This window comes from Tarenaya hassleriana, unplaced genomic scaffold (assembly GCF_000463585.1).
Source record: "Tarenaya hassleriana unplaced genomic scaffold, ASM46358v1 Cleome739, whole genome shotgun sequence".
Taxonomy (NCBI): Eukaryota; Viridiplantae; Streptophyta; class Magnoliopsida; order Brassicales; family Cleomaceae; genus Tarenaya; species Tarenaya hassleriana.
Genome location: NW_010969929.1, coordinates 7462 through 16768, shown reverse-complemented (window position 1 = coordinate 16768; position 9307 = coordinate 7462). Strand labels below are relative to the sequence as shown.

At 40.4% G+C, this 9307-nt stretch overlaps 2 protein-coding genes and 1 long non-coding RNA gene across 3 annotated transcripts; 2 read left to right on the top strand and 1 right to left on the bottom strand.

Annotated features, from left to right (window-relative positions):
- Positions 1-6: 6 nt before the first annotated feature.
- LOC104801733 (protein SPIRAL1-like 2) lies at positions 7-636 on the top strand. Its single transcript, XM_010525068.1, has 2 exons — positions 7-171; positions 324-636. The coding sequence occupies exons 1-2, from the start codon at positions 112-114 to the stop codon at positions 402-404; spliced, it is 141 nt and encodes a 46-aa protein (XP_010523370.1). The 5' UTR covers positions 7-111; the 3' UTR covers positions 405-636.
- A 403-nt stretch (positions 637-1039) lies between these two features.
- On the top strand, positions 1040-7136 carry LOC104801732 (serine/threonine-protein kinase 4-like). Its single transcript, XM_010525067.2, has 18 exons — positions 1040-1853; positions 2032-2120; positions 2221-2328; positions 2460-2567; positions 2759-2849; positions 3059-3111; positions 3257-3319; positions 3646-3690; positions 3941-3976; positions 4330-4385; positions 4685-4766; positions 5035-5163; positions 5272-5413; positions 5646-5796; positions 5947-6166; positions 6335-6535; positions 6639-6724; positions 6803-7136. The coding sequence occupies exons 1-18, from the start codon at positions 1082-1084 to the stop codon at positions 6900-6902; spliced, it is 2532 nt and encodes an 843-aa protein (XP_010523369.1). The 5' UTR covers positions 1040-1081; the 3' UTR covers positions 6903-7136.
- A 19-nt stretch (positions 7137-7155) lies between these two features.
- Positions 7156-8595, bottom strand: LOC104801731. Its single transcript, XR_769930.1, has 3 exons — positions 8426-8595; positions 7696-8326; positions 7156-7612 (listed from the first exon to the last, which is right to left on the bottom strand). It is a non-coding gene; the product is annotated as an uncharacterized LOC104801731 (long non-coding RNA).
- Between the last annotated feature and the right edge of the window lie 712 nt (positions 8596-9307).

The following is a 9307-nucleotide window of genomic DNA, read 5'->3' as shown; positions in this document are numbered from 1 at the left end:
GACGATCTTGATGGCTTGATTTTGTTCTTGATTCCAACTGGTTACATCTCCTTTATGTTTCGAATCCAGAAGGTTTGGAAGATTTTCTAAGAATCGAGAGAGAGAGAGAGAATGGGACGTGGAGTTAGTGCGGGTGGAGGGCAGAGCTCGTTGGGGTATCTATTTGGAAGATGAATTAATATCTGTCGGATGATTTGATTACTTACTCGGGCTACTCTCTGAATCGGAATGTTGTCATTCCTCGACCCCGAGTTCTTGTTTTCTTTTTGTTGTTGTGGAGACACAATGGGATGGTTTACTAAGGATTTGAGTGGTGAAAGCAGGATAGGCCATCGACCAAGGTTCATGCGGTCCCTGGGGGCGGTTCGTCGCTTGGATACCTCTTCGGTGGGGGTAGCAACTGAGCCACCGAACCACTGAGTCACTGAGCCAATTCATTGCTTACCTTTCCTATCGTATCCTCTCCCTCTTATGTGAAGAAAGCCCTTTGTCTGTTATTCTTGCGGAAACTGTTTTGTTTGTAATGTCTGTAAGCCGATGATGTTTTGTATGGTAAACCAAACACACACACACAAAAAAAAAAAAACTATGTTGAAAATCATTGCCATTATGCAATTGTTAAGTTATGTTGAGATTCTTCAGTGACATTTAGATAATTTATGAAATGGAACAAGACAGAAGAGGTAATGGGCCCGCTGGCAAATTCTGAGTTTGGCCTTTTTAAAAAAAAATACTTTCCATCAAAATACACTAATTTTGTAAGATTAAAAAGAATACAAATATTTAATTTTGCAAATAAATATATTTAAAAATATCTCAAAATTTTAAATCCACATCAATTTTCTACATAAAATCAATTCGTATAAAAATTGTTTTCCATTTAAAATTAATATTTTAATTCATATAGAAATTTGTTTTTGATTTTAAAAGTTTTTTTAAAGATTTTATTTATAAAATTTGTATATTTTTTATACAATTTGCAAAATTTGTGTATTTTAACGGAATTTTGCCTTTTATTTTTAGCAACACTTCTCCAGTTCCCTCTTCGTTCGGAGTTCCGAGCAGAGAGAGAGAGAGAGAGATGGATCATAACTCGCCTCGATATCGGTGGAGCCGGAAGCCGGAGGCGAAGCCGAAGCCGAAGCCGGAGCTATACTCCACCTTCGTGGTTCACTCCGATTCCGATTCGGATTCCGATCAAGGACGAGGCAAAGGCAAGGCCAAGCACCGGGAGGAGGATGAGAAAGATAAAGATGTCGACCTCTACGCTACGATGGTCTACAAGGAAGATGCCGACGGAGCTGGGGATAACGGGGAAGACGACGACGCTTCGCTTCCTCCCTTACTCATGAATCTCCCGAAGGATTTCGGAGGAGGAGCCTCGCTCGACTATGACGAGGACGACGGTGGAGACGGCGATTTCGGCACCGTGGTTATCAAGACGGATCGGAGTAGCCGTAGCCGGAATGTTCAGTACTCTCCGAAGCCGGGCATGGCGGGTAGTCCCGGATGGAGGTCGAGGCGGGGGAGAGACGACGATGACGCTTTCTCCGATGAGGATGACGATGGGGAGGAGTACGGTACGTTTGTGGTGAGATCGACGGCGAAGAAAGGGAAGAGGAAGGAGAAGGAGAGGGAGATGTCAACAATGGAAAGGGCGGTAGCGAGTATGCAGAAGTCTGGGGAGTTAGGTTTTGGAGGGAAGAACAGGAAAGTCGACTCTTCTTCTCAATTTCAAGCTCAAGAGAATCGCCAGATGCAGCAGCAGAACAGTAAAATCTCTACGACCTCCATACCTGAGAGCATTACCAAGGAAGATCCGACAACCAAGTACGAATTGCTTCATGAACTTGGTGCGGATACTTCCCTATATCTTTTCTGGATTAATCATACCGGTTTCTTTTATCCTTCTGTATCGGATTTGCTGCATTCTTCCCATTTGATTCCACTAGCCATGAACTGAGTTTTCCAGTTTTTCTCATTATTGGTTCAACAGTGTATAATGATGAGATTTTGCATCTGGGTTTGCAGGAAAAGGGTCATATGGAGCTGTGTACAAGGCACGAGACTTGAAAACAGCGGAGCTTGTTGCTGTCAAAGTCATATCACTGACTGAAGGGGTATTTCTACCTTGTCTTCAACTGTTAAATAAGTCAAGTTGTTTTAAATCTTGCAGCGGCTGAGGCGCCTGATGTGAGTAAAGTTTCCCTTTTTAACCAGGAGGAGGGATACGAAGAGATCCGTGGAGAAATTGAGATGTTGCAGCAGTGTAATCATCCGAATGTTGTCCGCTATCTCGGGAGTTACCAAGGAGAAGATTATCTTTGGGTGAGTGTCAGAATACTAGCTTTGTCAATTTGTTAGATATAAAAGGTATAAGTTTTATATTCTGCGATTGGTTTGATGACTTTTCCGCATATTTTGTATCTTTCTCATTGCTAATGTTTATACTCTGGCAGATAGTGATGGAGTATTGTGGGGGTGGAAGTGTTGCAGATTTGATGAATGCTACTGAGGAGCCATTGGAAGAGTATCAAATAGCATATATTTGTCGAGAGACATTGAAGGTTTTTTTTAGGACAATTTTCGTAATCTATATCATTCCTGGGAAGCATTCAGAAGAAAAACGATCCCTGTTTTCCTGTAATTGACACTAGTTTCCATGTTTTGATCATTCCCGTGAAACTCTTGGGTGTTGCCTGTCAGCTTGTCTATGCATTCATCTTATATCCTTTTGCTGTTGTTGTCTTATATCTAGGGCCTTGCATACTTGCACTCAATTTTCAAGGTCCACAGAGACATTAAGGGTGGAAATATCTTGTTGACGGAACAAGGAGAGGTCAAGTTGGGTACGTAAGCTTGGAGAGTAATATACCAAACAACAAGGATATTTGTCATTTGCTTGCATCTTTCTTAATTTTTATTGTATGTTGATTTTTATGGTTTGAACTTTGAAGCTTGGAATCTTACTGTTCTCTTAGCTCATCGATAGGAAATATCTTTCTCTTCTTTACGACAACCAATTGATTCTGTAGTTCTATTTCCTGGATATTATCAGGCGATTTTGGGGTTGCAGCCCAACTTACAAGGACTATGTCGAAGCGTAATACTGTAAGTACCTGCTGCGATAGTCAGTTTATAATTTTGGCCTCTGATCAGCGAATTGTGCCCAAAGAGACTTGGTAACATGATATAGGGGGGTCAGATGTGATTTGGTAAGTTATCTTAGATTCCAAATGTTTCATCCTGTTTGCAGTTCATCGGGACTCCACATTGGATGGCTCCAGAGGTTATTCAGGAAAGTCGATATGATGGGAAGGTATACAATCCTATTTAGACTGAAAGGATCAGGCCTGATCAAACTGTTGAATTTTGATTACTCGGTAACGGTGTCTTCTATCTATGGGTGACTTCTTTAGTTAAAATCTTATATCATGCTTTTTAGGCTGTGACTATCTCTAGAAAAGGAACTAATTTTGTACTAAAAAGAATACTGCTTACAAGTTTTTATGGAGATACTGTCATTTTGTTTTGTTCTCTATTAGACATTAAGTCTTTTAGCAAAAGAAATTGCTTTGGCACTAATTATACTGAATAGAATCACATATTCCTGTTGATTTTTTTTTACCTGATTTTGTACTGCAGGTGGATGTGTGGGCTCTTGGTGTTTCAGCAATTGAAATGGCAGAGGTATAGGGGTTATTATGCCAATGGCTCGTATGGAGCTTATCACATTTCAGTTGATAATTAAGCAAAGCCAGTTGGTGACTGTTTTATGTTAGACCAACCTGTTAACTTAAATTTACTCCTCATGGACATGCTACTGGAGAAAAGAAACCAAAGCTTGTACCTTTTTTTTACTTTGGGTTTGTCCAACTTCTAACATATTTTCTCATTCATCCTTCAATAGTCTTTTGACGCTTAGTTTTGTTTTTTATAGGGGCTTCCTCCAAGATCGGCAGTGCATCCAATGAGGGTAGGTATATTCTGAGGTTTTGCCATATGGCTTTTGTTGTTCTGTTCCAAAATTATTTGATGAATAGGCTTTTCTTAACATCTGTTCATGTGATGGTTTTGAAGATAAGACAGCAGAATATGAAACATAAACTGGTTTGTGGTTTAGAATGGATAATTTGTTCCTAAAGATATGCATGACAGTGGCAGGCTCTGCACTTTTGTTTTAAGGGGTAGCTGGTGACATTTTTGAAGAGTAGCACATGCTACTTGGTGGCAATGGCATTTTAAGTTGTACCATTGATATGCATTTTCTTATGATCGAGCTATGGTAATTATTTTCAGTATCTTATCCAAGATATCGGGCTTTGCTAGGTTTTGTTCATGATATCCATCGAGCCAGCTCCAATGCTTGAAGATAAAGAAAAATGGTTTGTCATCAGCTCTTCAACTGTTGTATCATGACTATGGTTACAATAGAAGAAATTCATTTTAAGTCGATCGGGTACATTTTGTTTCATTTAAATTATGGATAAGTCTATATCTTTTCTGTGACATTATGCAAATAAATGCTTATAAAATGGCTGTGGTGGTCGACAGTTGGATTCCAGAACTGATCCACTCCTGGCTCTATACTTGCTTGTGCCGTAAACAAATAGATACATAGAAATTACTTGAAGCTTAATGATGCAACCCATGTAGAAGTTCTGTACAATTTTACGTTTTGCAGGTCCTTGGTATTTCATGATTTTGTTGCAAAATGCCTTACCAAAGAGCCTCGTCTTCGCCCAACCGCAGCTGAGTTGCTGAAGGTAGATTATGATAATATGCTTATCTCCTGTGAGGAAGACATGGGCATGATTATTATGCATGTACAGATTTGTAATATAGAATTTCTTCATTTTTATTTTTGTTTTCTTCATGTGCCATACTTGTTTCTTGGGGGGGAGCTTCCTTTTCCTCGCTAGCATGTTTATGCATTTGATAGCGCATGATCAATTACTCTTGTAGCTTGCATCCTCTTTGATATTTAAATTTTTTTAATTCTGATTGTATTCTTTCTTTGAATTTGGAATTTAGCATAAATTTATCGAGAGATGCAAATTTGGAGCTTCTGCAATGTTGCCAAAGATTGAGAAGGCCAGACAAGTACGAGCTTCAATTGTTCTGCAAGCGCAAAACGTCGTGCCTTCTTCAGAAGAAGATACTGTATGTCTTCATTCTTCCACGTACAATGGCCTCTCTTCTATTCTCCCATCTGTTCTCTAACATCTTCTCAGGTTTATCTCTCTAATATTAAGTCTAATTTTGTCACAGTCATCACTGGATCCAAAATCGGGTGAGGATGTCAGAGTTACTGTTCCATCTAAACCCCCTAGTACTAAATATCAAAATGCCAATGAGGCACCTTCAACCAAGCAACAAGATATATCTGGTACCACTGTCTTGACTGGAGAAGGTATTGACATGAAATCTACTCCTTTTTTTTGGATTTTCTTATAAAAGGAACCAGTGTGGTCCGCTGTTATTGATTTATGCTTACTTTATTGACCACTTATCTATTTTGATGCACAAGAAATCTATTGGCAGGTGATATAGTATTTGATGATATTTTGTTAGCAGCTTTATTAGCGCGTAGCTTGGATTAAAAAAGGCAGTTAAGTTATATTTGCAGTTGTTTATGTGATCAGTTGGTGAATTCGGAACTATGATTGTCCATGGTGGAGACGAGATAGATGAGAGTTACTCCAGAACACAACTTACACGCGAGAAAGAATCTTCATCTGCTCAGGTGGATAGCTCATCTGTCGGTTTCTCGGGAGGTGAATCAACCGAGTCATGGTATTTTACCAAAACACCCTTTTGATATCCAGACCCGAAACATATCCACAACCTTTCCGGACCACAAATATAATTAGGCGCTTGCTTTTCCGTTGGTCAGAGAATGTACTAGTTTCCTGATCATACCACATCTCGTAAATCTGTCATTAGGATTCACAACAAAAGAGGTCCTTCTGCAAATGATGTTCCAGCTGAAGAATCGACTTCACAGAGCTTGCGGGGATGGTCACCTTCAGTTTCTAAATCTCCTGAGAATAAAACCAACCCAAATAGCTTATCTGGAGCACAAACCGAAGGTGGCAGTGATGCAAGTGGTGGCACATTGAAGAGCGAAACTGTTGGCAGGAAAGCATTTGCTTTGCAAGATAAGGTTAGTTTCAATTTTAGTTGCTTATCCCACTTTCTAGTCAATGTCGGTCCTTTCAATGTTACTTTCGAGGCGGTGAAAAAAAAGCTTACATGGAGAATGGTATGTTGCAGTTATGGTCCATATCGGAGCGGGTGAAAAAAAAGTTACATGGAGAATGGTATGTTGCAGTTATGGTCCATATATGCAGCTGGAAACACAGTACCGATTCCATTCTTGAGAGCAACGGACATATCTCCAATTGCTCTTTTGTCAGAAGACATGATCGGAGGCATGCAACGTGACGGAAATGGAACAGTAGCCATGGAAGCTCTTCAGGAGCTGTTCACTGCTGATCCACTGATGAAGAAGGGTCGTCGTGTGCAGAATGAGGTCAAATCAAATTCAAAACACCCAAAATATTCCCTCTCCCTTTTTACTTTCATATATAGTGTTAGATAATAATAATCATGACGGAGTTATAAAATGGTTACAGATGCCTCTTCCACCAAGTGTGTACCAAAGGCTGATGTCAAGTTCAACGCTGATGAATCTGGCACAAGCTCTTGCTTACCACAGAACGTATGTATTAATACATATATATATACCCCGATGAATTTGGTTGATAAACTGGTGCTTATTGATTTGAATTGGATGCAGTTGCTACGAGGAGATGCCATTACAGGAACTGCAAGCAACACAAGAACAGCAAACCATTCAGAATTTATGCGACACCCTTCGGACAATCCTTCGACTGTAAGATTTTGATTGATTGCTTCAACGACCGCTCTAACTGGTTGGTTTTTGTGTGGCCGGCCGCTCTCTTGTATCCCCTGTCTCATCCTTAAACCACTTCCATTTATAGATATTTAGGTAATGGAGGAGATGAGACAGTTTTTGTTTATTACAGAACATCATGCATGTTCTTCCTGTACTACTACTAACTTCCAAGTTATTTGGTTACAGAACAAGCAAGTTGTTGTTCATCTTCTTGGTTAAAGTTTTTTCTCCTGTGATTTCCAAATTATTGAGAAACTACAAAGTTAAATCACTGATACAAGTTATGCAGATTAATAGGAGGGAATTTGATTAATAATCCAAATTTTTGGATTACTCAAATTCAAAAAATCAAGATGAATCTTCTTCATCATCATTTACTGAGCCAACAGGCTCCAAAAGTTTGTATACTCTTTCTGCTATTGGCTTCATAGCAAATGGATCGTCCTCTTCATCAACATACTCTACTGTTCTGTATTCCCTCTCTGTTATTGATCTGATCCCACCTGGATCAGGTTCTTCTTCCTCTTCTTCATCTTCATCTTCATCTTCTCCAACCTCTCCCTTAACAGGGAACCCTCGTGTTTGTGCCAGCAACCATTGATCTATAACCCCACACTCATCCCATACCTTACAGTTTTTTCCAGGTATCCTTTATCAGTTACCATTGAACTGTCAGCATTCTCATCAGACCTGAAACATGTCGGCCCAACAAAGTTTACCAGCCAAACTCCTGTTTGGATTCCGAGAAAGCTACAGAAAAAGAAAAAACAGACCTGCAACAATGCCATCTCCAGATGCAGACATATCCCCTGTGAAAGGAGTGATGGGTGCATCTTCCATTCCAAGAATAGAACCACTGTGCTCTTTAGTGTAATAATGTATCTGAGAAGTGCCATTCGTCACGAACAAAACCTTGAGACTTTCATGCCAAAGAGGTTCCACCGTCTCTGCCTCATAATGGACAAACTTGCTGCTGCTGTTGTTTTCGGTATCAAACTCTTGAATCGGGTTTATCCCACACAAGAATTCGAGCTCTTGTTTCGTGACCTCGATGAAATCCGCAAGGTCCCACACTTGTTGGATCAATGCCTGGGTTTCGTCACGGGACTGCCATAACGGTAAAGGCAGGTTCACGTCATAGAAGACGACACTGCCTAGCTAGTTTCTTCGATATCTTGATGGCTTGGAACGTGGTCGATCTCATCTTCCTATCTAGCAGAGAATGCGTGCCGAAGTAGAACATTCTTGCCTGCACCAAAGTATACCATTTGTCTTTTATTAGAAAAAAAACTCGTTGAAAACGGGTTAGTTGCCTCTTTCAGTACATCAACATTGATCTCCGACTTTGAGAGAGAATCTTCTGCACAGGGTTTAACACACGTCGTCTTCAAGCGGCCTCTCTTGCTGAGCTTCATCGTAGAACAAGCACATTAAGTTCCAGTTTCGACCAACATCTGAAATTTTTTATAAAATTTAGGAAGCAGATGAGAGATTCGAGGAGACCTGGGAAGTGAGAGAAACAGCGCGAAAGCGAGAGACGCCATGAACCCAGAGCTTCTTCACAAAGCTCGCTGTACCATGAAGTCGAGAAAAGCCTAGACACACGTAACCAAATCAAGCGACCATTTTTTCTGGAAATTCGGAATCTTTATCGGGGAATGGGGTTTAAGCTCAGAAGCGGGGGGGGGGGGGAGATGAGAGGGGGTTTAGCTCATAGGGAGCATCTCACTTCTCACTCAGTCAGTCAGGAGTTATAAAAACGGCACGCAGTCAAAGTGTTAGATATTAAGACGTCATGTTGTTTTTATTCTTCCCGTTTATTATAGAGATGCTCAGTTGTCGCAATCATGACTTTCTGTTCTCTCTCCACCATCATCCGTTCTTCTCTCTTGAATCCAAACCTAATATTCTGAAATGGGTTTTGTATATTCTGTTGGGGACGGCAGTTGTTGACGACGGCAAAACTCCGGCAATTCGAGCGATTTCAGATAAATACCTGAAATTAAAAGATTATTTTGTCGAGGCCTGTGAAACACAGTTTCCTTAAGTTCGATTTCCGTGCCACCTCTAAAGCTTCGAGGCTATTGGAGCACGGTGAACTCCCAAGATACAACGACCGCGTATTTGGAAGAAGCTTTCCAAATACCAAGCGAACTCAGAGAGAGATATGAGCAAATATGTGAATGCTCTTTTTCTCTAGAATGCTTGTTTCTTCTCTCTCTCGTTAGTCCATTTGTTGCGCCCATTATGGCCCTGGGACAGCACCTGGTAAATTTCATCAAGTACTCTAGAGAATTAGCCCTTTTGTCATTCTCATAGAAGCGGCCCACTTCATACTTGATATAGGAGATTTCTCTTTGAGAGTATCTCAATATACTCCACTCT